Below are 27,669 nucleotides of genomic sequence, written 5' to 3' on the forward strand. Positions count from 1 at the left end.
TACTATATAATACTCAGTTGACTGTCTTTATTGTACAGCTGTCATTTGGTTGCATAGTGTAAATAAACAATATTAATAAGCAGGCTTTAAATAGTACAACCTACAACAAGAAAGGTATATGATTGGTTTTTAACTCCTTCATGCACCAACCAATCGCTAGCGACTGGTTTAAATCCCTTCAGAGAAATAGTTGTAAAATGAAAAAATCAAAATGGCACGGTCACACAGTTTTCAGAATCGGAAAGAGGACTTTTAAGGGTGCTAATGTGATCTGTTCTATGGGGGTCGATATTTGCACACAAAAACTAACATTTAATGTGTCCCTTTGATCAATTTATCGCTAAAATGAATAGTACATGAAAGGTTTAAGATTGTTCAAATAAAAGATTAACAATTAGAGCGATAAATGGTAATCAACCCAGAACAAGAACCAGTTGTCGCATTATGACCATAAAGTAATAAACCTGTGAAAGTTTCCATTTAAGAATTGTTGTTAATGCTGCTTGTTTGTTACTTCAAGTTTAGATTTCTTGCTTACACTTATAGCACCAGTTGTGACTGAAAAAGCCAGAGGATAGTGTTTTATTTCTTTCAGATTAGTTTAGGGGTCAAAATGTCACCTCACCTTTAACCAATCGTACCTTCCTGGGGGTCAAACCAGGATTTGGGCCACGTATGAAGCAAGGGGGTACTTGATAGGAACGTATACCTCTGGTTTTGGAACCATTTGATTGTTTTAATCCTGTATAATAATGTTGATGTATAATTAAACTAATTTGTGAAAATTTCATTTCAAAAGGTGGTAGCGTTTTTGAGGTATTCCTGAAAATCCAAAGTGGTTTGGGGAAAAAAAAGCGAACTTGAATACACAATCTGAGAAATGTTTCTGACCGTAAAGTTTCTCAGACTCAAATTATGGGGGGATAAAACTGATATATTTTTCCATTACTTTGAAGTGAAATGCTTCAAAATGCTTCATACTATCAATAAGCTGCTGAACTTCTAACCAAGTATGTTTTCATTGCCTATAATTTCAGGAGTTGTAACCAACAAATATACCTTCCCCTTTAAATATTTGTTAAACAAAACAAATATTGTGATGCATATTAGTTGTTGAAAAGACCACATAGCTGCCTGTGCTATATACATATTGGTTTTCTCATAAATACAAACACTTATTAGTCGACATGCTTTACAAAGGCTGTGTGAATGCAGAGCACATATTGATTACAAACCGATACCAACATCAATATTTATCGAGTACGCTGGCAGCTTTTTGACCAAAAATATATAATTCAGTTCACACCCCTGTACTTCAAAAGAATACAAAGATTATTTCATTATTTTCAAATCAGTACAAATATAAATGTGTACATATTTGGTATTATTTTTTATGAACATTCAGTATGGTTTCTATGTACAAATATGCAAATTTACAACAACAAAAATTCAGCCACAGCATCCTTACTGTCCTTTAAATTTTAAATAACTGAAATAAAATTGTAACTCTTAGATAATCTAGTTTGAATGTTTTTAAACAATAGTCATGGACTCGACAAAATCCACAGAAACACTCAGTAAAACAATGGAGGGTATTGTTAAAAGAATAAATTTAGCGAACAAAAAGAGTTGAATGTAACAAAAAGACTCATATTCCTTGTACAAAGCTATTTGTATCAAGAAATGAACCACAAAGGAAACTGACTCCAGGGGTAAATTTTTAATAATTTGAGGTTGAGCAAAGACTGACTCGAGTGGGATTTGAACAAACGACATCGGAATTAACATACCGGCTCTCTGCCAACCGAGCTACCTAGCCCTATGTTGGCGGTCTCACTATTTTGTCACTATCTTTGTTCGGGGTTGCCAGTCAGAAGCCATACAAACCGTTGGTTACAATGTAATCAAATCTATTAACAGTATGGTTTTTGTTCAAGAGGTGCTGTCATTTAACCTCTGCAAAAAATACAGCATCACACAGGCTTATCAAGAAAAAAAAAACATGTAATGGGGTACGAGATTTAACTTAAGAAAGAAGTGAGATTTTTAACAATGATACCTAGAGTAGCGATGCTTAACGGTAAGCAAGTTCTCGTGCTAACAATAGCAGAGAAACTTGCTTAAGGGACCAAGGATTTGTATTGTTATGTCATTCATTTTCATACAGTAAGGACCGGAAGGTGAGCATGTCTTTTCTTGTGCTTACAGCTAGCAGCGCAATGAAGTGGTGGTAACTCAAGCAGGCAGAGAGCACAAAATCAGCCGTTAAGCAGCTTTATGTAATTGGGTCTTGGGCCCAATTTCATAAAGCCTGTAAGCACACAAACTTACTAAGCACAGACAAATCTTAAACTGGTTTCCAGCAAAAAAATCCATAAAGTTGACATTGTTCCAACTAGTGCCCCACTCACTTTTTGCTTAGCAAAGAAATTTGCTAAGCAGTTTTTCTGCTTAACAGCATTATGATATTGGGCCAAACAGGACAAAAGATGAGACCAGAAGGGGAGCTCGGTGGAGGGTACAGACTATAAACTGGCCTAGCTAGCCAGCATCAATTTAACCATTGCGTTTGCCGGCTCAAATTGCAACGCGAGGCCGATGACATCCAAGAGTAATAGTATTTCAATCCCAAAACAAACAGATTCCTCTCAATAATTTATGAAGTACATGTAGGTGGTGATTGGTCCAAACCTTTTGTGAAGCCTGGCTTTCAGTCCAATCATCAGATGAGTTTAACGGATCCTTCAGGGAGGGCGCTGTTGCATATTTTGTAGTAACGCAAGTCGTTTATTAATCTCTGCAGGTTCTGTGTGAAGGACGGAAGATCCTGAAAAAATACAAGAATTTCTTTAAGTTATTATTTATAACATTGAATTACTGAGAATTTAATATATCATACATCTTTAGCGAAGGACAGAAGATCCTGGAAAATAAACAAACAATTTTTAAGTGTAGTTTTAGTTATTGGTAATAATATATAATACTATATGTTTAATAATTTCATACATTTATCTTTAGCCAGCGCTTTTTGACTGAAAAAATATCTCGCAACAGTAATGGGGAAAAGTATTTAAATTGATCTTTAACAAACTGGTTAAATAAAAAAATTAAAAAACATAACACGTAACAGTTGTTTAATTGTGTACTAAGACCTTATGCAATGACGTCATCCAGCCGCTATCTTATAGGTAAACCAATGATGAAACGATGAAAAACGCACAGATTTGTAAGGGCGGCGCAACAGACTGGTCAATAAGCAACGCCCATTTGATCTCTAGATGGGGGCGCCCTACTCAATTGAAGACTCGTGCATAAGGTCCACTACAATGGGTTCCAGTACAACAATGAACAATATTAACACATCAACATGTACACCATTAAAGTAAGATACAGAGAGGCATCACACAAATTATTATACCAATAAAAATTGCAAAAATACCTCAATCTCAAAAACTGATCTCACCTGATCGTTTTTCAAATTGCACTCAAGTGTTTGTTTCTGGTTGGAATCCACTCCTTCAAAACTCGTTAGAAACTGCGGGACAAACGTCCTGTAAAAGTTCTCAAAGTCAACGGCGGCCATGTTGTACACGGTGACCACTATCTCCTCCTGCAGGAGGTCATGTGACCTCTGAAGCATGACTTGCAGGAACACGTTGAGGAAGGAAAACAGCATCAAGTCCCTGAAGATTTTCTGGGGGAGGGGGGAATAATAAATTACACAAAATATTCCATAAAAGTTACAGTAAAGTACAAACAATAAAAATTACATAAGGGAAGAAAACAAATTAAATCATAATAAATAAATAATTTATTGATTAATTCAAAGAACTACTAGACTGTACTTTCTTAGTTACAAAGTACTTTTATTTGTATACAAAAAACTAATATGGACTTTTATTGCATCAGTTACATTAAGTCAGGAGGGAAAAGCATGTATATGGGAAAAGCATGTATATGGCAAAAGGAAAGAGAATTGAAAAATATCATATAAATTTATAATTGTGTTTACATATTTAGCAAATTGTTTAACCACAGAATAATAAGCTACAGAATAATACGCTACAGAATAATCTAAATAAAAAAACTCAGTAAATTATAACACTGTAACTGAAATAAAAAAGGAGCTGAAAAGAACAGCTCTGAAAGAAGGAGCTGAAAAAGAAGTTCACAGAATAATAATCTGCAGAACAATCAGCTGCACAATAACAAGCAACAGAATGTAATCACTACAGCAAAATGTCAGTATAAACAAATTGCAAAACCAATTCTATTTTTTATCAACATCTATATTTGTATCAATGACAGAAGCAAATGATTATGGAGGCATGGCTTTTTGGGGAACAATCAGGAAACACTGCTCTGTGCACTTAGGAAAAAACTTGTTCTACAACAATGTAGGAAAAAACAACACTGTGGACGTGTGTTAGTCCACAGAGTGTTTCAAGTCCCTAAAAAAATATTTTACTGGCAGACAAAATAAAAACCAGTATAGACACAAACAAAGTGCAAACCATAGTAATACAAAACTTACTGGCAGGCAAAAAAGAAAAAAAAAACAGTATGTATAATACAACGTGCAAACCATTGTTATAAACATCTTACTGGCAGAAAAAAAATAAAAATCAGCATGCACAAACAAAACCCATTGTAATAACAACCTAACTAGCAGGCAAAATAAAAACCAGTATGCACAAAACAAAATGCAAATCATTGTAATAACAATCTTACTGGCAGGCAAAAAAACAACCCAGTATGCACAATACAAAATGTAAATAATTGTACTAACAATCTTACTGGCAGACAAAATAAAAACCAGCATGCTCACAAACAAAGCGCAAACCTTTGTAATAAAAATCAAACTGGAAGGCAAATTGAAAATCAGTATGCAAAATACAAAATGCAAACCATTGTAATAACGACCTTACTGGCAGGCAAAATAAAAACCAGTATATACACAAACAAAGGCAAACCATTGATACTACACAGGAACAAAATTGTGCACGGATATTAGACAATAAGTATATCTCATGGCAAATACTCACTTTATGATACAGTTTGAATTTGGCATTCAACGTCTCTAAGGATTCCAAGTTCTGCTTGAAGATACCAATGTCTGGCTGCAGAAACGACTGGCCAAATGCCTGCATAGTTGAAGAGACACATCAAAGAGGTCATTAATTGAAAGAGCTTGCAATACCCACTAGACCACTGGTGCTAGTCAAACAAGTTAAGGGCTGTGCACGCAGGGCCCAATTACATAGAGCTGCTAAGCACACAAATTTGCTTAGCATGAAATTTCTTCCTTTATAAGAACAGGATTACCAACCAAGTTTCTATTTGTTGCATATTGCTTGTTACTGGTATTCAGCTGTTGTTTGCTTGCTTATCCTGAAAATCATGTGGAAATTTGGTTAATCCTGTTTTTGTCAAGGAAGAAATTTCAAGGCAGCTCTATAAAATTGGGCCCTGATCCGTGGAGGTCACTATTATGACACAACATATCCAGCAGGTTTTGGGGAGGTTTCTATATAACAAAGTCAAAAACACTCCTTTCAAAAATCTGTAATCTGTACATTTGATTTTAAACTATAGCAACAAAATAATAATAATTTTAATACTGAAAACAAATAATTCCAAGGGCAAAATAATAATAATAATAATAATTGTGGCTTCTTATATAGCGCACATGTCCGTCACTCAGTGACGCTCCTGGCGCTGTAACATACAGTATTTCCTGCAAGAATGCAGAGAATATTGGTTCAACGTGTATGGTGTTTTAAATAATATAATTAGTATAACAAAAAATCAGTGATTCAAAAATTTAAATTAAAGAACATTGACCAACTTTGATGGACACAGTCAGAACTGTATAACATGAACAAATTCAAACACGATACAACACTTTTAATACACGTCAATATGCCACAAAATACAGTTTTATAAAGAGAAGCACATGTCAGCACATCTACCAAGGGGCATAAAATGCAATAAATATTGGTTCAACATGTACTGTATTGTATATACAATTATCACCACATCACTGCAGTGACACTGGTCCATTTCGAAGAACGCATTCAGGACTGAAGAACATGAAAAGATTCAAACACGACACAATATCAATATGCCACAAAATACATTCACCAATACAATTCAGACATGTACACTCCGAATACAATTTTAAATACACAAAAGTAAATAGAGATTGTGCAAATACACTTCACTGACCCCAAAAACAATGGTTAAAAAAAAACACTGCTAAATTAACCATACTTAACACGACACCACTCATACCTACTAATATGAGAAAATGGGTTTCAAAAGGTTTCAATAATTGGTTTATACATAACATCCCTCTACCCTAACCAGATTCCATGCCCTGATTCCCGCCTGATCCCTGCCCTAATCCCCCCGATCCCTGCCCTGTTCAGCATCCTGACTCTACCTACCTGCATTATGGCCACAAACTGTTGCTCATTTTCCACCGTCTCGGTACCAGACTGTAAACTGGTCAGCACCGATGCCGAGAAGAAGTAGCGCCACTTGTTCTGAAGCAACTCAAAGAGAAGATTGTAGAGTGCTGGCTTGATGTCTGGCGTTGCTCTCTGAGGAATGAAAATCAACACATTTGGGTTTTAGAAATAACGCATCTCGACACCCATCAGGTTAATCTGGATTAGTCTGATGGAACGAGAGATGAGAAACTCAAAAAGAAGATTGTAGAGTGCTGGCTTGATGTCTGGCGTTGCTCTCTGAGGAATGAAAATCAACACATTTGGGTTTTAGAAATAACGCATCTCGACACCCATCAGGTTAATCTGTATTAGTCTAATGGAACGAAAGATGAGAAACTCAAAGAGAAGATTGTAGGGTGCTGGCTTGATGTCTGGCGTTGCTCTCTGAGAAATGAAAATCAACACATTTGAGTTTTAGAAATAACGCATCTCGACACCCATCAGGTTAATCTGGATTAGTCTAATGGAACGAGAGATGAGAAACTCAAAGAGAAGATTGTAGAGTGCTGGCTTGATGTCTGGCGTTGCTCTCTGAGGAATGAAAATCAACACATTTGGGTTTTAGAAATAACGCATCTCAACACCCATCAGGTTAATCTGGATTAATCTGATGAAAAAATGAGAAACTCAAAGAGAAGATTGTAGAGTGCTGGCTTGATGTCTGGCTTTGCTCTCTGAGGAATGAAAATCAACACATTTGGGTTTTAGAAATAGCGCATCTCGACACCCATCAGGTTAATCTGGATTAGTCTAATGGAACGAGAGATTAGTCTGATGGAACGAGAGATGAGAAACTCAAAGAGAAGATTGTAGAGTGCTGGCTTGATGTCTGGCCTTGCTCTCTGAGAAATGAAAATCAACACATTTGGGTTTTAGAAATAGCGCATCTCGACACCCATCAGGTTAATCTGGATTAGTCTAATGGAACGAGAGATTAGTCTGATGGAACGAGAGATGAGAAACTCAAAGAGAAGATTGTAGAGTGCTGGCTTGATGTCTGGCCTTGCTCTCTGAGAAATGAAAATCAACACATTTGGGTTTTAGAAATAGCGCATCTCGACACCCATCAGGTTAATCTGGATTAGTCTAATGGAACGAGAGATTAGTCTGATGGAACGAGAGATGAGAAACTCAAAGAGAAGATTGTAGAGTGCTGGCTTGATGTCTGGCCTTGCTCTCTGAGAAATGAAAATCAACACATTTGGGTTTTAGAAATAACGCATCTCAACACCCATCAGGTTAATCTGGATTAATCTGATGAAAAAATGAGAAACTCAAAGAGAAGATTGTAGAGTGCTGGCTTGATGTCTGGCTTTGCTCTCTGAGGAATGAAAATCAACACATTTGGGTTTTAGAAATAGCGCATCTCGACACCCATCAGGTTAATCTGGATTAGTCTAATGGAACGAGAGATTAGTCTGATGGAACGAGAGATGAGAAACTCAAAGAGAAGATTGTAGAGTGCTGGCTTGATGTCTGGCCTTGCTCTCTGAGAAATGAAAATCAACACATTTGGGTTTTAGAAAAAACGCATCTCGACACCCATCAGGTTAATCTGGATTAGTCTAATGGAACGAGAGATTAGTCTGATGGAACGAGAGATGAGAAACTCAAAGAGAAGATTGTAGAGTGCTGGCTTGATGTCTGGCCTTGCTCTCTGAGAAATGAAAATCAACACATTTGGGTTTTAGAAATAGCGCATCTCGACACCCATCAGGTTAATCTGGATTAGTCTAATGGAACGAGAGATTAGTCTGATGGAACGAGAGATGAGAAACTCAAAGAGAAGATTGTAGAGTGCTGGCTTGATGTCTGGCCTTGCTCTCTGAGAAATGAAAATCAACACATTTGGGTTTTAGAAATAGCGCATCTCGACACCCATCAGGTTAATCTGGATTAGTCTAATGGAACGAGAGATTAGTCTGATGGAACGAGAGATGAGAAACTCAAAGAAAAGATTGTAGAGTGCTGGCTTGATGTCTGGCGTTGCTCTTTGAGGAATGAAAATCAGCACAATTGGGTTTTGAAACTAACGCAACTCAACGGCAATTCAATCTGGACTGGTCCGATGGAACAACAGATACACCTTAGACTCCCTGGTTGGTTGGGGGGGGGAGGGGGGGGAGGGGGAGGGGGTAACAGGCCGTACTTATCTTCGGTATCCCTGAGTGATTCATGGGCCCATATTCATGGCTCTGCTTACCACCAAATTCTACGCTAACAACTCTCGTCTAATTTCTGTGCTAGCTGTGTAAGCGAAGAATGCCTAGCAATGTGGAGTATACAAACGCACAAGCAATTATTACCTGCTAACTTGTGAGAAACGCTTGATGGAAGGGTGAAATTCTCTGCTTCCGTAAGTTCTGATTCTTTGCTTACAATAAGCAGAGCCATGATATTGAGCCCAGTTTGGTTAAGCATTCTTACCTGAGCAATGACTGGGTAGATATGGTCCATGCATATTCCGATAATACTTGGCAAGAAAGCTTTGAAAGCCGACCCCGGCTCCTGGACGATGATTTCAAGAATCTGAAGAAATCTGTCAAGAACACAAACATTTTTACAACAAAAATACAAAAAACTTCACACTTCACAGATGAACCAAACTTATTGTGTAACTGCATCTGACTGTCATCTCAAACTTCCCAAGCTTAGCAAAACTTTTCAAATGCTAAGCAGTTTTTCTAAATAGTTCTATGAGTTTGTGCCCTGCAGGACAGATTTCAGTTGTGAGATAATAATCAAATAGTAACAAGAATTTAAAGAGCACCATTTGCCAAAGTTTTCAAAAACCACTGTGAGCAAAACAACAGACATCATAACAAATGGGTTTTTAAGACTCATATAAACTTTTGAGAGATAGAAAGACTCTTACTTTTCTACAACACCTCGTCCTTTACCACTGTCTTCTAGAATGGTCGTCGCTAACCGCTCTCTGTGATGTCAAAAAAAAAAAAACCCCACATATAATAACTTCACTTTAAAACAATAGAGGAAAAATCAAAGTAAATGCACAATTTTTCTCTTCATTCTAAAGTCTGAAATTACAATACTAAAAACACAGGAATCAAACACAAAGGCAACTTAAATTTACTTAATTAATACATAGGATCCTAAAAGATACCAAACAAGGCCTAAGGAAAAAGTGGGGGAAAAAATATTCAACCTGCTAGCTGGTATAATCAAAGCTTGTATAATTCTTGTGATTGCAAGTCTAGTAGTCTAACAAGTGGACAATGGTGACTTAGGCCTTTTTAAAAACCATGGCTTCAGCTTTGGATTCAGTGTCAGGGTCCGTCCTCTCGTCTGAAACCCTGGGCGTGTACACGCAAAGCACGCACAATTGAATAACCGCAGGGCCATGCAAGCCTGAGCCGAATCCAAGGCCAAATCCAGTTTTTCAAACAGGGCCTTAGTATTATACTATAAGTACAAAGATGGGCATGAAGAAAGCAAAGAAGGAACGCTGTTAAGGCAGTTTGTAGGAGGGGGGCTCAGCGCAGGTTACCTTGTGAATATGTCTAGGAAGATAGTGATGGTGTGTTGTATGGTAGGAATGCCCATCTGAACTCGTAAACTCTGAAATATTGCCAAGTAGAATGCCATCATGTCGTCAACCACATCTGTAATTACAACAATTAAGAGGGTGAATTATCAATCTTGTCTTGTCTTTACTGCACAAACCGCCGCCACTGGGCTATAACCATGCAGACCCTCATGCATGCATGCTCCTCAAATTTTATATTTACAAGGAAGTACTTAAAATTATTAGAGTCAGGGGCTGATTTAACTTGTGGCGGGAGTGAGTTCCAGATTGGTATAGTTCTTGGATACAAGGAATAACGGTAGCAGTCTTTGTTTGATGAGATGGTGTTATGATTTAGGGTTAATACATGTAGGTGTTGTCATTGGGCGTTCATTCACTGGGGTGAACTCCCTCTCTTTTTTTATAAGGGCACAGGGTTCTTTTCATGCATTACACAACACACAGGACCAACAGCTTTACATTCCATCAGAAGGAAGCAGCAATAATGGTGAAGTGTCCTGCTAAAGGACACAGGTATCCTGACTGGGACTCGAACCCACACTCTGTAGTACATACAGAAACACCAGAGCTCGATTTTGGTGCTCTTATCCACTCCGTCACAACACACCAAGCCATGGTTTCCCAACAGGGCCAATGGAGAGTGTTTATTGTTTTGTACTTTACCTGGCTGTTGAATATAGATGGGAAAGAGATACAACGCAGCATCGATGGATTCCCGTAGCGAGTGATGACAAACTTGTTTGGTCTTAGACACCTCCCCCGCTATGGACTCCACTTGGTCTGATAACAGCTGCAATGTTCTTCTGATGGTCGGTTTGGCTGCCAAGGAAAATTCACCAAGGTGTGCACGTAAACTGACTTTGTTTGCTTAAAGGTAGTGGACACTATTGGTAATTACTCAAAATAATTATTAGTATAAAACCTTACTTGGTAACGAGTAATGGGGAGCTGCTGATAGTATACAACATTGTGAGAAATGGCTCTCTCTAAAGTAACGTAGTTTTCGGGAAAGAAGTAATTTTCAACGAATTTGATTTCGAGACCTTAGAATTAGATTTTGAAGTCTCGAAATCAAGCATCTGAAAGCACACAACTTCGTGTGACAAGGGCGTATTTTCTTTCATTAATATCTCTCAACTTTGACGACCAACTGCGCTAAAATTTTCACAGGTTTGTTATGTTATGCACATGGTGAGATCACCAAGTGAGAAGACTGGTCTTTTACAATTAATTACCAATAGTTTCCAGTGTCTTTAATAACATCCTGATGTAGTGATGACCTTGTGGAGAATGATGGTCAGGGCACACTGATTGAAACATAAAGCAAAAACCATGCTCTTTTCAGAGCCACCACTCTCTTTTGTGAGTAGTGATGGCTCTTTTGTGGGTAGTGGCAGCTCTTTTCAGAGCCACCACTCTCTTTTGTGGGTAGTGGTGGCTCTGAAAAGAGCTGGTTTCTGCTTCATGTTTCAATCAGTGTGCTCTGACCGTCTCTCTCCAGGTTGTGGGATCCTACCTAGCTAATCGCTGATTTCGCAATGACTACAACAAGTATTGTCAGCTAGTTTACTGGATCACAATTTATTGTTTTGTGAAATTCATAATCATACCTATTAAATCAATGTTGTATAAGAGAGACTGGCTGTTGCCAACTTTGTGTTTATATCCCCTTGTGAGAGCTCTGCAGAGTTCCCTTGACGGGAGGATCATCTATGAGTGTCATGGCCGAGTGGTTAAGAGCATCGAATTCAAGTTCTGGTACTGATTCACCGGATATGGGTTTGAATCCCAGTCGTGACACTTGTGTCCTTGAGCAAGATACTTTACTATAATTGCTTCTCTTCACCCAGGGGTATAAATGGGTACCTGCCAGGGTAGAGGTTGATATTGTGTATGAAAAAGCCACAAGCGCCTTACAGGCAGCTCAGGGCTGTATACTCCCCAGGGAGCTGAGAAACATTACAGGGATGTTATTGGCCCTATGGCCAGGGCACTAATGTAAAGCGCATTGATACGGTTATTGTGAAATGCACTATATAAGAATTTGTTATTTTTATTATTAATCTAAACAAACGAACTAAGAAGGACTTTTGTGAAATGAGGTTTGTTTTTTAATGTAAATGAGACATTTACTTCCTCCATTCCTTACTCAAAGACACTCAATGCGTCTTTATTTAACTCACCTCTTTCTTGTAGGCTCTTATCCTTAGCTAGGTGAGACATTCCTTTGAGCAACTTGAACTCCTTGGTCAACCTCTGGACAAACTCGGCATGGTGCTCAGACCGTAGTGCCCACTGCTGCTCCGATTCTGGAATGTTGGGCCATGGTAGGATGAGGATGTGGGACAACGCCCGGCAGACTAGAAGCTGGACCTGAATAACATAAATATAAGGTTGGATGATATAATAATATAATAATATCAAAGTCTTATACAGCGCACGTATCTACCAAGGCGCTTAGTATATACATTTTATACAGGAAGAGAGGTTATTGAAAGAATGAATTCTGAGGCCCAATTATGCAGCACCTTATAAGGGTTTACAAGGTGCAACGGCCTCCTTCTCTTTTCGATAAGTGCACTGTTTTTTTTTTATATGCGTTACACAACACATGGGACAAACGTCTTTACGTCCCATCCGAAGGAAGAAGCAATGGTTAGCAGAAATGGGTTACTAGCCAAAATACCAGGTAATGTACATTGCTTGTGACTGGTTCACAGTAAACTTGTGCTAACCGTGCCCCGGTTCACGATTGATGAAATTAAGGTTGTCGGGTTACCTCTTCCTGTAGTCCCGATAGAGATCCACCACTGACGTCTTTAAATAAGCCCTGTATCGATGAGAGCTCGATAAGAAACGTTGGTCTGACTGTTGTAGCCAAGGATAAGAATAAATGGGCGGCGGATATCAGCACTTTCTCCGGAACCTGAAGAAAAATTCAACAACAAAAAAGAAGAGAAGCTTTGATAAAATGTATTGACTGGACAATACTTGAGGAGTACTGATTTAGGAGGCTAGTCATACTTACTTGCAGCTGAGAAGCTAAATTGCAAAGGACGCGGCGACGGTTTAAAGGCAGTGGACACTATTGGTAACTGCTCAAAATAATTATCAGCATAAAACTTTATTTGGTAATGAGTATTGGGGAGCTGCTGATAGTATAAAACACTGTGAGAAACGGCTCCCTCTGAAGTAACCAAGTTTTCGAGAAAGAATTAATTTTCCACGAATTTGATTTCGAGACCTCAGATTTAGAATTTGAGGTCTCGAAATCAAGCATCTGAAAGCACACAACTTAGTGTGACAAGGGTGTTTTTTTTTCTTTTATTATTTTCTCGTAACTTCGACGACCGATTGAGCTCAAAATTTTCACAGGTTTGTTAGTTTATGTATATGTTGAAATACACCAAGTGAGAAGACTGGTGACAATTACCAATAGTGACCAGTATCTTTTAGCTGCGGGCATGCAAGGGTGCCCTTGGCAGCCAGCCACATTGACCCGTATATAACCGTGGAGCAGCTAGAGATCAAAAGCGTTTCATTTTTCCAGAGGGGGGAAACCCTTGTGGCATTGGCGAGAACCAATACACAACTCTACTCGCATATTATGGCCTTAGCCGGGAATCGAACCAGGGCCAGTGGTGAAAGGAGAGCATTTTACGCACAAGTCATCTATGCCACCCTTAAGATGGCAACTTGAATCCATAAACCTTGTAATTGTAGTAACTGACAAGTGTTTGTTGTGTTGTGAATTGACAGAAATGTAACTCTCGAATGGGACAGGCAAGCAGGGACAATTTCTCCTTTTTGTATGGCTCTTAAATAGGAAAAAGAACTTCTTAGGTTTTGGAAGAGTAAAGTAATTCCTCACCTGTTTAGCCAGTAACGGTGTAACAGCATCCACTATACTGGTGATGAGCGGTACAAACTTGTCCTGATGTCTCCCGTTGCGTTGGACCTCGCTGTAGAACTGTGACACCCAGTGCGTAAAGGCTTGCAACGCAGCCAAGGACTGCGCATGGCTGTGATTACACAATATTGATAGATGATATTACAATATTGATATTGATCCTGAGAGTAATTTTTTTCTTTTTGAACTTTTCTAAGTCATAATAATAATAAAAATAATAAAACATTTATAAAGCGCCTTATGCAAGGCCTCAAAGCGCTTCACAAAAACACAAAAATCAGTAACTACATATGTTATTACAGATAGAAAACACTCACATATAAAATCTAACAATAAGCATATAAGCAATACAATACATACCAATAAAATATAGGAATTTAAAAAGATGTACAGAATTAGTACAATCCGCAAATTTTAGGGCCTGATCGATTCTTGATCGCAGCCTGGCTATCATTGGCAGTGTGCCATACCGATAACTCTAGAAAGGATGCAAGCCAAAGTGACTGCTCTCTAGGAGCACTTGTAGGATGTGGCATGTCAAAAACTAAATAACTAAATGCTAGCAGACTCCCTATTTTGTATTTGATTTTTTCTTTGGTCAACCAAAATTAAAATATTCTACTTACACATCTATGAAGTCTGACTTGAGTACTGTGGGTATAGCTGTCTTCACTTTGTACAGCTTCATCTTACTGCCATAAACAGTAACTTGACAGAACCTGCAAAGTAATAGTGATAAACACATCGTTAGTTGTCAGGATGAGTAAATTCATTACCATCCTCTGTCTACCAATAACGAACTGTAAAGATCTGTGAAGATTTTACCCAATAGATTTTTATCACGCTGTCACCATCCTGGTCATGTTCCCTGTTTCCATAACAGTAATGAATGCTAACATTCATTGCGCAAACATGGCACCAGACTATTATTTCGTCCAGCCTTAGTTTGGTTACAGTGAGAACAAATCAAGATGGCCACACCATGATAATGGTCTGTAGTAGTCATGATTTTGTAAAAACACAAGCTACTCGGGTGAGATTTGAACCACAAACATCTGCACTAAGTTAGTGGGTTTTGAATCCCACCTGAGTGAATATTTTCACGTCACAAATTAAGGGAGATTCAGTTAAAAAAAAAAAAGAACAGATTTCAAGTTAAAAATAGAGAAATCACATCACGGTTATCGCACATCTGTCAGAAAAACCCAAATAGTTTTTTTCACCCCTAATGCTATGATGACATGCATGAAATCTGTGCTTACTTGTCAATGAGGGACAGCGCATCATCAAATCTCTCTGATAGTCTCTCAGCTATGAAGTGATCGGCTAGTCTCCCTAATGCCTGAAATAATGAACACAGATCCCTTAGTGTGCAGTGTAGTCTCCGACACTCATGCTCAGCTGTGATGTTTAACCTACGACCTGCAAAAGAAAAATCAAGAAGTTAAGGACCTTGTGGACACCAAGGACAAAGCAGAAAAGGGCAAACAAAAGGACTCCATGGGTGAATTCTAAAGACTTGGGTGCTCCACAAAGAAAATTTGTGTACAAATTCTATGGAAAAGTGCAGGGACAAAGAAAAAAACCAGAGAGTGCACATAGATGAATTTTTTAGAATGTATGCACCAAACTAAAGAGGGAGAAAACAGAATGAAATTTTTAGATTTATTTTTTATTTTTGAGATTTTGGGAATTTTGAGAATTTGGGAGATTTTTTAGTTTTTGAGAATTTTGAAGAATTTTTGAGATTTTGTAGTTTTTGAGAATTTTGAGAATTTTAGTAGTTTTTGAGATTTTTAAAGTTTTTTTTTATACTTTTCTTGTATTGCACTTTTAAGTATGAAAATGTGCACTGTATGTTTTGAAATAATAATTATGAATATTATCATTACATACCCTCTGATGTCTCGGCAACAAACTGGCCCAGCCCCATGTAGATATCCAAATATTCCTGGAATGGTGGATACTGTCAGAAATGGAAGGAGTACAAAAGAAACATCTTAGATGTCTGAAAACAAACACTTCACTTGTGGTGTGTGGATGCCAAGCGGTCAAGTTCACAAGACCCAAGCTCTTACGTTATCAGAGTGTGGGTTCGAATCCCGGTCATGACACTTGTGCCCTTGAGCAAAGCACTTAATGATAACTGGTTCGTAAAAAGGTCGGGACAATAGTGCATTATGCTCTACTAGCCAAGCTCCTGGTGGATGATACCCATGCCTGATGGACTATGAAGGGGATAACACTGTTACAGCACAGGAGTAGGTGGCACTGTGCCCTGGTGGCAGTTGATTTGTGATGCTAGGCGATCTCTCGTCAGTTTACAAACAATGGACAGCTTTTTTACTGTGTCATTTCTGTCAAAAACTTACACACCTAGGGCCGATTTCACAAAGAGCTAAGATTGATCGTAACTTGCAAATCAATCGTAGTTGCTTAGTAAAGTGTGATGTTACAATGCAAATCACTATGGTGATACTGTCATTTTGTCTTAAGATGGATTTTATTGCTTTGTGAAATCGACAAACAAACAAACAAACAAACAAACAAACAAACAAACAAACAAACAAAACTCCAGCATTCCATGAAGACAAGCAGATTATACTGTTCGAAACATCAAGACCACATCGGCTCTTTTCAGAGCCAATACTCCCACAAAAGAGTTTTGTACATCGTTGTATCCGCAAGTTTACTATTTATTAATAATTTCTTCCTAAAACAAAACCCCTGTTACACGCAAGTGAAAAGTATGTTGTACTCACCAGCACTCTGAATGCCTCAGTGGGTAGTAACTCAGCCACCTTGGCAATGATCTCAAGACATTGTCTTAAGAAACTGTGCCACTCCGTCTCTGACTAGCAAATCAAACACAAAAAACAATGTTTGCCGTTTATTTTATTCCAGTGATTGGGTTTAGAAAGTGATGCAGCATAATCAGCAGCCAACTATGCCAGAAACAAAGTGTTTGTTAAAAAACTAATACAGTGTAGCTTTTAGTTGAAGTCCAGGGCTGATACTTCAAGGAGGCAACAAAGGTGATTGCCTCTATGCCCCCTGATCTTTGTCTTGGTGCCCTTGAAATGCTACAGTAGAATTGTACAATTTGAAGTGTCGTGGCCGAGCGGTTAAGATCACCGAAGTCAAACTCTGGTGTTTCTGATCAGCAGAGTGTGGGTTCGAATCCCCAGCCGTGACACTTGTGTCCTTAAGTAAGACACTTGACCATTGCTTCGTCCTTCCGATTGGACTTAAAGCCGTTGGTCCCATGTGTTGTGTAACGCATGTAAAAGAACCCAGTGCACTTATCGAAAAGAGAAGGGGTACGCCCCGGTGTTCCTGGCTGTGGCTGCTTAATGCGCCGTAGCACCTTGTAAACCCTTATAAGGTGCTAACTAATTGGGTCTCAAAATTCATCACTGCAATAACCTATCTTTCTAAAAGTTTGTATATACTCGGCGCCTTGAGTACCTTGTTTGGTAGATACGTGCGCTATATAAGACCTCGATATTCTTATTACTAATTTCCTCATAGGGTACTCTTTTTCAAAAGAGAAAATGTATGGGTGTCCTTGTCATTTCAAAAACAAGCATATAGGCCTGAAAGTCACAATTATATTGAATGACTGAAACACAAGAGTCCAAACACAAGGAGCCTTGCTGTGGCAGTATCATTATTCTCATACACAGAACATGGTACAAGTAGAAGAAAGCGTTCAGTGAATGAACAATCATGAGCTTTACCCTTCTCCCCAACCCTTGGAAACGAAGGACGCCAGAAAATTTGTGCTTTAAGAAGTCATGTGAAAGCTTGTTAAATATTTACACTAGAACAAAGTGACACACAACCGGCACCCATTAAAGGGAAGGTACACGTTTGGTAATTGCCAAAGACAAGTCTTCTCCCTTTGTGTATCCCATCGTATGCATAAAATAACAAGCCTGTGAAAATTTGGGCTCAATCGGTCATCGAAGTTGCAAGAAAATAATGAAAGAAAAACACCCTTGTTAGACGAATTTGTGTGCTTTCAGATAGGAATAAAAGACTTCTAGCTAGAAGTCTTTTATTATTTTAGTGAGAAACCTCTTTCTCAAAAACTACATTACTTCAGAGGGAGTCGTTTCCCACAATGTTTTATACTATCAACAGCTCCCCAATGCTTGTTACCAAGTCAGTTTTTAAGTTAATATTTGTTTTGAGTAATTACCAAACGTGTACCTTCCCTTTAACCGTGGACCTTTGTTACTGGTGCTTGCGTGAAAGGGCCCTTTAGAGACTAATTTTTCTAATCAACTCACGTCGTCTGTTAGTACTTCATCGTCGATCTCTTCCAGCTGTGACTGATTACAACGGAACTGAAACTTGTGTAGAATCTCCGTAATGAGTGATACTAGTGCATCTTTGTATCTGTGATGGAATAGTGAGTGAGTTTCATATCAATTTTCTTATCCATCATAAAAATACTTTGGGCCTATTTATACAAAGCTTTTGTGCAAAAACTTCACAAGGCTTTTACAATAAAAAAAATCATATTTAAAACTTGAATGTCAAAGGACAGTTAAAAGCGCAGTTGTTATTCAGACATGCAACATTAATAACCATTCGTTAAAACCATTGGTCCTTACACAAACTTGACCTTTGTATGCCCCGCAAAAAATAGAGAATACCCTAGCACATAAAACAGGGATGACATTTCATGTTTGTGAAAATTCCTGAAAAATGTGTTGCTGACCTGGGTATCTTCTTACTCTAGACTTGGGCCCAATTTCATAAAGCTGCTTAAGCACAAAAAGTAGCTTAGCATACAAAATTGCCCTTCCCACAATAAGATTACCATCCAAAGTATCCTGCTTATTTTCGCTAAGCAGAAAATTGTTAAGCAATATGTTCTGCTTAAGCAGCTCTATGATATTGGGTACAGGTTTGGAGGGCAGTCTAGCAATCTCTTACCTGTCTACAATACTGTTTGAATTAGGACATCTTGCCGTGTTAGACTTGTCTAGGAGGTAGTCTATGAAGATAGCCCAGATGTCAAGGCAGTTAAAGTACCCTTCATGAGATGGCTGTGATGAGAAAAAGCACACAATTATTGCACCTCAAATAATGCACATACATAGGGTGTGGGTTTGAATCCTGGTCATAAAAAGGCATTTGGAGCTCCACGACATTCCAAGACTGTGTACTCCCTAAGAGCAATAAGATCAAGATATGGAGACCCTGCTTGAGCCAAAGCTGCTCCTGCCCTGTGGAATAAGCTCCCTGTCACAAATCGCAAATTACCATCACTCGACAACTTCAAGAAGGAGTTGAAGACCCGCTTGTTTACATACACTTAAATTAGCTTTAATTGAACTACAAGAGTATAATATCCATCATTTCATTTTGTATGATGTTTTCTTTTTGAGCGCATTATAAATCCATATTATAATTATTGATAAGTATACTGGCTTCTTTAATATGCATTACACAATACACAGGACCGAAAGCTTGAACTCCCCTCCAAAACAGACCTTCACTGAAATCCAAACTTTAAACTTTCAGATTGGCTTACCTGTTGGAATGTGTACTTGAACAATAATGTCAGGAACTCTAGAACAGGGAAATTGGAGTTGGCCTCAAACCTCCGCAAATGAATACTGACAAAAAGCTGTAGAAACTCTGTAAATTTTTCAACATATCTGTAAGCAAGAACAAGAATGGGCAACTTAGGTACAGCATGTGCTAGAATACTTTGGGACGCTATGTAAAAAGGGTTAAAGAAAAACGTGGCTACTTCACAATCGGCAAGGAATAAAAGGACACAATCAAACTGAGGGTCTTTGGTTCTAGCTTTAGCCATTGCATGCAGAAGCAACAGTGGGGAATACGCAAATTTAGTTATCTGGATAAACCTAGGAAGGTAGGAAGACTGACTAATTATATAAAAAACTGCATGAGCTTTCGTAGCAACAACTACTTCATCAGATACAATGAAAGGGGACAAGCCAAATATCAGTTTGAGACAAAGCATTAAAGGCTTACTGCTCATCTAATTCCGCCATCTTGTTCCCAACAGACTGTTCCGTTGTGTCCTTGGTGATCCTCTGCAGGAGCTGGAAGGCCTGTTGGAACATCTTGAGCAGGTACTCCTCAAAGTCCACAGGCACACAGTTCTTGGCCATGATCTCGTTGATGCATCCCATCGCCAGGACGCCCAGCGAGGAACTCCCGCTGGTGCTGAAGCTGTTAGAGTCCTTCTGCGGTGACAGGGAGCTCCCCTGGATGGACTGGATGTCGCAGCCGAAGTTGGCAAAGTGGAAGATGGTGGAGAGGAGGTTCGGGGTGATGTTGCCGGAGAGCGGGATCCAGGAGAAGAGGTGGGCGAGGCAGTTGAGACAAAGAAGGCTGACCTGCTCGCTCTCTTGGTCAAGAGGCGGCAGCGGCAGAATGTTCTGTTTACTGACAGGAGCAGTTTTGAACATACTTCTGATGATACTACTTCCTGGAGAATGCAAATAAAAAATCAATGGTACAGTGACTTTTTTCAATTTTTTAAATTTTGTTTAATGAGATATCACCTAAGCCACAAGGCTGAACGGCCACTTCAAGGTGAGGGCTACACTTAACTGATCTTTGGTAATCAAGTCCCCTCCCTTCACAGTCTGTATGCAGAAAATAGTGCTTAACATTTGTCTGCTTACAGAAAACGAGCAGGATACCAGTCACAAATGTTGCATGTGGCATGGTGTTTTGGCTGGTAACCATATTCTGGTAAGTGTTATTTTGTTTTGCTCAGCTGCTGTTTGTGCTTAGGCAGCTCTATAAAGCCTGTAAGCATACAAACTTGCTAAGCACAGAACATATTGCTTAACAGAAACTACCAAAATTCCATTAAGTTTACATTGTTGCAACTGGTGCCCCACTCATTTTTTGCTCAGCAAAGAAATTTGCCAAGCTTCATGAAATTGGGTCCAGTTCGCAAACTCTCCTTTACCTGACTGTAGTGGTGAAGACCCATATGCAATGTGGCTTGGGCTACCGTCGTTGGACTCCCCGTGGGTAGGGGACGGTGGAGGTGTGGCAGTTGTCACTAGCTGTCTGTGCTTGTCCAATATCGTCTCAAGAATATCTACAAAAGAGACAGGATTGCTTTCATTTCTTACTTCATGCCTTCCGCTTTCATTTAACACAACATACATGTTACAGTTCTATAAAACCCTTAACTGGGCACTAGTATAACTAAGTAATGACACTTTTTTCTTTACTGCTTTCATTGGAAATGTCAAATCAGGTCATGACCTTTACTTTGACCTTTTTAGCTAAGCGGGAGTAGTTCAGGTCTTTCAGTCGTATGCGGCCGCTCTGGGCATTTTGCATTTTGGTACAAACTGTTTGTGGCTGCTGTGGTCTCTGAAGATTTAAGCAGAAAACAATGTGCGATACTACAAAAGGGCAAATTTGTTTTATCCAATCTAGGAGCCTGGCTGGTAGAGCAGAATGCACTATCTTCCCAACTTTTGACAAGGCAATTATGGTTAAAGGAACACGTTGCCTTGGATCGGTCGAGTTGGTCTTTGAAAAGCGTTCTCACCGTTTGTTGTAAAATGTATACGGTTAGAAAGATATTGTAAAAGTAGAATACAATGATATACACAAATATGCCTCGAAATTTCGTGGTTTTCATTTTACCCTGTTGACTAACACGGTCGGCCATTTATGAGAGTCAAAATTTTGACTCCCATAAATGGCCGACCGTGATAGGTCGCGACGTAAAAGGAAAACCGTGCCATTTCGAGTGATACTTGTGTGGATCATTATATTCTACTTTTAAAACATCTTTCTAACCATATGCATTTCATAACAAACGGTTTCAAACGCTTTTAATAGACCAACTCGTCCGATCCAAGGCAACGTGTTCCTTTAAGTGCCTCGCTCAAGGGCACAAGTGTCATGACCAGAATTCAAACTCACACTCTGCTGCTGAGAACAACACACCACAAATAATAATCCACATGGCGCATAATCCACACATCAAAATTAAAAAGATCCTTGTGTGCGGTATACAAAACAAACGATGACTACTCACGAGTAACTATACTAAGTATGGTGGGTATCTGATCGAGGAGTAATCTATGAAGCTGCTCTTTCCTAGCGACACTCAGGTCTTCTCTTGGAGAGGCCAGTTCCTCTGATGTTGTCTGCAACATCCTCAGGCCAAGTGCTGCCATCTGGGGCTGATGAATCAACTGCAAAAAGGGGGAAAAAATAAGACCACTTCAAAATCTGAGTTCATATATTTCATTTATCATGTTTGCACGTGTGCACAGCCACAATCATGGGTAAAACAAGTTTGTTTTTCCATTTAATGAACAACAGTTTAAAAACCACTGATGTATCAGAGTTATTTATATATATATCGCAGTGTCAATTATAAAAAAGAAAGTGCTTGAGTTTGTCGAATACAAGATCTACAAAGGGGTACTTAGTAATTATCTGTTGTTCATTTGGTGTCTTTTGTTAAAAAAAAAAAAAAAGGACCAAGCAAGTATCCTTACCTGGATTATGTTTGTAAAAAAGTCTGGGTAGAAGTGAGGCCAGTCTAGTCTCCCGATACACACAATGACTTTGATGAGCTTGTTGCAAATGAACCCCGGCACCAGCTTGTGATGGGTGAGGAGGAACTTGGAGAGACTGGTGCGGATCTCCACTTTGTCCTGAGGGTCGACGCCCAACCACTGTCTGTTCACCAGGTTCTGGGGAGAGCAGGAATTAGCAGGAATGTTTACACTTTGGGTACATATGTGGGAAACAAAGTTTACAATTAGGCAAATATAGCTTGTTTGTTTCATACAAAAGCTCAGGGGTAGATTTTACAAAGAGCCAAGATTGGTCATGTGCATCAAGAAATTCTGCTGAGCAAAAAATGAGTTGCAACAATGGAATCTTGGCTGGTACCCATATTCTGTTGAGCAAGATTTGTCTGTGGTTGTTTCATATTATTGGGCCCAGTTCTTTTCAGAACCGCCACAACTCATAAGGAAGATTTATGTAAATGGTGTTCCCATACTAGGTTGTACAGACTTTGAGTAGGATTATTTTGCTGGAAGATGATAAGTAAAAAAAGAAATCAGAAGAGTCCTCTGCTAGTATACCAGTGCTACAATACTTCTAGGTTGTATATCCAGGTAAGTAAGGTTTGTGGTGATATGATATAAGAAATCTCATTAGCTCTGGATTCTGCTCGCCATTTTGATCAGTGAGCTCTGACCGTCTTCTGGACATTTCAAAGTTTCGAATCAATCTTGACCATACCTCAAAGATGCTGAGAGCGTACATCATGACGTACTCATTACGAGTGTGTGCCAGGAAGTAGAAGCAATGTCTCCATGATCCGCTCTGAGCGCTGAAATTATTCAGTAGCTCCTCTGCAGTGGGAGAGAATGAGTACTATGGGTCATTCCAATAAAATATGCAAGTCACACACATCATATTGCACATGCTATGGGTGGGAAAAGTGATGGAACATCTATGGTGCCTTTTGAATGGGGGCTGATTTGCATTTGTGCATCTGCCTAGTGTTAATAGTGAACAATTTCAAAACCTTGTTGGTTTGAGACGGCTGGTGGAGCTGTATAAGTTGATCCAAAACATTGGCACTCAACTCAACATTTTTTTTATTTTTTTATTTTGGTCTTTACCCAAATTTTGGGTCAAAACCAAAATTAAAAATTCATATTCTTTATCCCCGATGCAAATTTAACATCTCTTATATCAACATTTTTTTTTAAACTCTAAATTCTGAATGATAGATTCTTTGATGCACCCTGCTCTACAAAATTAGATAGTAACTTCATGACCAAAAGCTTACATTGTACATGTAAATGCATTTACACATTTGTTGAAAACATAAGGAAGTACATTATGAAAACAGATATTTGGCACAAGGGGTTAAAAAAATAGTGGACTATTTCATGCTACTTTCCCTTGTTGAGAGTGCTGTTTTGTTAGTGGCAGACCCAAACCACGAACCATTCTCAACCAGTCAACTGCTTCACTTCAGACCACCAAAAGGTGAGCAAACACTCATATTGACCCTTGCACGCACGTCACATGCGGCGACTGTGTGATGCACACCATTTTGGCGGGTAATAGGTTTACCTAAAAACACTGCGTCGTAAAAAATGCGCGCTTCACTGGATAATGTACAGTGACATTGCCCACCAATTGGCGCGTCCAAGATTATTCAGATGAAGACGTCAGGTTAATTGAATCAAAAGACCTTGATGAGGACACCATCAAGTGGCTTTAAGTAACTAAAATACCGATCTAAGTAACTAAAATACCGATCTAATTACACTCAATGTTCACTTTGGTCCAGGGATAAAACAAAAGAAAAAAGATTTAAGAAAACAAACCTATTTCTCGCTTCCGTTGGTTACCGGTCGAAGGTGAGAAGAATTCATTCATCAACCCTTCCAAGGCCTGGAGAGATGACTCACTGGTAGCCTGCATAAAATAATAATCAAAGAGTTGAACTTATTGTCAGTGTTGACTGGTGCATCGACTGCAACTGAGATTACAGTAGTTGATACTAAGATCAAGGAACAGCTGTCCTATACAGCTACTCTTGAAAAAATACATTTAATTTTAAAATCTAAGTCTAGGCATCTTTTAGCCAACATGTGATCTCCTCCTCTACTGTCGTTCCAAAATCCAAATTCAGAACAAATTGTTTAGACTTAACATGAGATTGGAATGCCCGACCCAGTGATAAGTAAATTTGAGCCAAAGGTTCTCAGTACTTCTGAATCCCTCATTTTTGGAAAAAGGACCAATCAATAATGAGGCGATGAGAACAGTTCAAATGATCCCCTGCTCCTGTGGAATAAACATGTTCATTTAATTATTCCTGAGCTCTGAATATTTTGCAAATCTTAGATTAAAAAAATGATTTTCAACTTTCCTAAATATTAAAACACATAGGGCCTAGGCCAACTATATGAAAAATAACTGGCACATTTGCTAAGATGTTGCCTTCAATTCTCCCAAATCCTCTTCTTCACTGATCCCAAGTCACTCCACACCAAATTATTTGGACTTAGATAAGATTGGAATGCTTCACCCCCTATGGTGACCCTTGTAGGTCTATAATGACCATAGTCCTTCCTTTGGATAAAGGATTTAGGCTTGGTAATGATAATTAGTATCATCATGACATAATTAATTACTAGGGTCTCTAATTAGTTATTTGAAAGTTACTGCCAACATTTGTGACAATCAGGGATATCTTGAACAGCAACCGGGGAGATCTTTATAACTAAATTAAACCATGGTGGTAGTACCCCATGATTAAACGTGAAATAGGGAAAGTTTTCCAGTCAGGAACATTTTTGGATAAATGGTGTTAGAAGCTCGAATGTTTGAATGGTGCTCGTCTTCAGGAGGAGAAGACGAGCGCGTTGTTTTCTGTTTGAAGCATTGAGACCAAACCGGCTCTTTTCAGAGCCACCACTCCTTCAAAAGAGATTTTACTCATGGTTGTACCCACAAGTTTTCATCATATTTATATTTATAGTAACTCTATTTTTTGATAACTTTCCGTATGGCGCCACCACTTTTTCACTCATTTTTACAAGAAGGGATATAGTCTATAGACGGGAGGAGGGTTACGTTATCTAAACTAATCTCATTAAATCAGATACTATAATAATTCATAGGGAGTAAAAAGGTGATAGCGCCATACGAAAACTTTTCCAGATTTTCAAATTAAACAGAAAATGGAAGGATTTGTTTATCTAATTACTTTAGGGCATTTTCCTGTAGAACCAGGGAGAGTTGCCGGGGGGGGGGGGGGGAGCTACTCAGATTTTTTTGAGTAAAGTCTTCTTTTCTTTGTTTTAGTACAAACCATTCTGTGGTAGTGATAAATATAAAAATGACTTTGTCTAGTTGCGATAACGTAACCCTCCTGCCGACGGCGGAGCCGGAGGGTTACGAGTCACTTCAATCGACAAACGGCGAAATGGTCAAACACGTACAATTTCAACAGCTAGTCAACAGATTTGCTCAATTTTTACCCCTTTTGAAAATCATGACATAAATTCTATGAACACGACCTTAATCCTCAATATCTAATGAATAATATTCAACACACTATTGAGAAAGTATTTTGAAATAAAGTACAAAAACTTACCAGATCCCGGAGCGAAACAGTCACAAATTTCCCAGGTTCTATTTTGAACCTGTCGCTTCGCCATTTTGTGACTTCCCGATGTTCATTGCTGTTGGACTAAACCATTCTGTAAAAGGGGTGTTATAAGGCAGCGCGGCAGTGCGTGTGCGCTGTCCGTTTACTATGCCCGCTGTTCACTCACTCAAAGCACTGCCGCACTGCAGCACCCCTTGTAACACCCCTTTTACAGAATGGTTTAGTCAAACTCGGCTGCGGCTCGGTCGGCAGGTCGTCAATTCAATTGGCTGGTACCTGCGGTTGGGTTCAGCGCTTGGGGTCAGCGCATGGTAACCAGCGACAGGTTCAAAAATAGAACCTGGGAAATTTGTGACTGTTTCGCTCCCGGAATCTGGTAAGTTTTTGTCCTTTTTTTCAAAATATTTTCTCAATTGTGTTTTTGGATGTTATTCATTAGACATTGAGGATTAAGTTAGTGTTCATAGAATTTGAGTCATTATTTTTTTAAAGTGGTAAAAAATGAGCAAATCTGTTGACTAAAATATTTCGCCGTTTTTCGATTGAAGTGACTCGTAACCCTCCGGCTGCGCCGTCGGCAGGAGGGTTACGTTATCGCAACTAGACTTTGTCTCCAGATATAATAATCAAAATATTAAAATAATATAATTTAGTAATCTGGTTCAGACTTGAATATAAAACTTCACCCTTACCCGATGAAGAAGGAAGTGCAAACAAGACCACTCTGTGTATTTTTGACCGTGTTGAAAAACTGGCACCATATGATATTTGAAATCAGAGAAGTTCAGAAAGCCAGGCAATAATCAATACAAACTTGCCCCAGCATGCCCAGGAAATTGCAATTATTTTGTAGTAAAAAAAAACAATTAGGCCTTCTTTTATTTTGGAAAATTTAATATAAATTTACCAATTTTTTGCAAATAAAAAACTTATTTTTAAAAATAATGTCATAAATACAAAACCAAATGCTGTAGGAGAACTTGCTTAGCAATAATTATCGGTTGGGAATTTCGAAACGTGACTTCACGCCCACGCCCCACAAGGATTGACTGTCATTCTCTTTCACTAAAGTTCCACACCGCCGTTCACTTCACGAGAACGGACGACAATGATTCCTCCAAACCATCCCTGCCAAGTTCCGTGAGCTTACCATTCTTCCGGTCTCGGTTTTACGAAAAAAAGGCCTTTGTCCGCGCTCTTAACGTCTGCAAATATGTTTCTACGGTCCTCAGATATCGTCTCCTATTTTTATAAGTGATATTCTGCGTCTTTTCAGGTGAATAATTCGGTCATTTCGTGTCATCTCCCGTGGGTTTCTGGACTCAACGTGTAACACTGCATCTTACTGCGCATGATTCGCTCGGCTGTGGGATGGTTGTTGGCCGTTTAACTACTCCAATAATTATAAGTGGGATGGGCGGGGTCTTTGCGTGTGGCTCAGCGATATTTGTTTTATAGGGAGCATTTAATTTAGTGTGCTCGCGTGTATGCATTAATAAAAATGTTGGGCCGG

The 27,669-nt window shown here is 38.9% G+C and overlaps 1 protein-coding gene across 1 annotated transcript; it reads right to left on the reverse strand.

The window, feature by feature from the left end:
• Positions 1-5: 5 nt before the first annotated feature.
• On the reverse strand, positions 6-27,486 carry LOC139943983 (exportin-6-like). The gene is made up of 25 exons (XM_071940907.1): positions 27,307-27,486; positions 24,364-24,454; positions 23,261-23,373; positions 22,504-22,701; positions 22,035-22,194; positions 20,943-21,077; positions 19,991-20,450; positions 19,521-19,647; positions 18,920-19,032; positions 18,268-18,376; positions 16,735-16,827; positions 15,869-15,938; positions 15,235-15,394; positions 14,599-14,691; positions 13,934-14,084; positions 12,842-12,988; positions 12,246-12,435; positions 10,726-10,881; positions 10,024-10,138; positions 9,391-9,450; positions 8,943-9,054; positions 6,450-6,605; positions 5,046-5,144; positions 3,464-3,694; positions 6-2,827 (listed from the first exon to the last, which is right to left on the reverse strand). Exons 1-25 carry the CDS (start codon positions 27,307-27,309, stop codon positions 2,723-2,725), a joined length of 3,447 nt encoding a protein of 1,148 aa, XP_071797008.1. The 5' UTR covers positions 27,310-27,486; the 3' UTR covers positions 6-2,722.
• Between the last annotated feature and the right edge of the window lie 183 nt (positions 27,487-27,669).

Source organism: Asterias amurensis, chromosome 11, assembly GCF_032118995.1.
Source record: "Asterias amurensis chromosome 11, ASM3211899v1".
In the NCBI taxonomy this organism is placed as follows: Eukaryota; Metazoa; Echinodermata; class Asteroidea; order Forcipulatida; family Asteriidae; genus Asterias; species Asterias amurensis.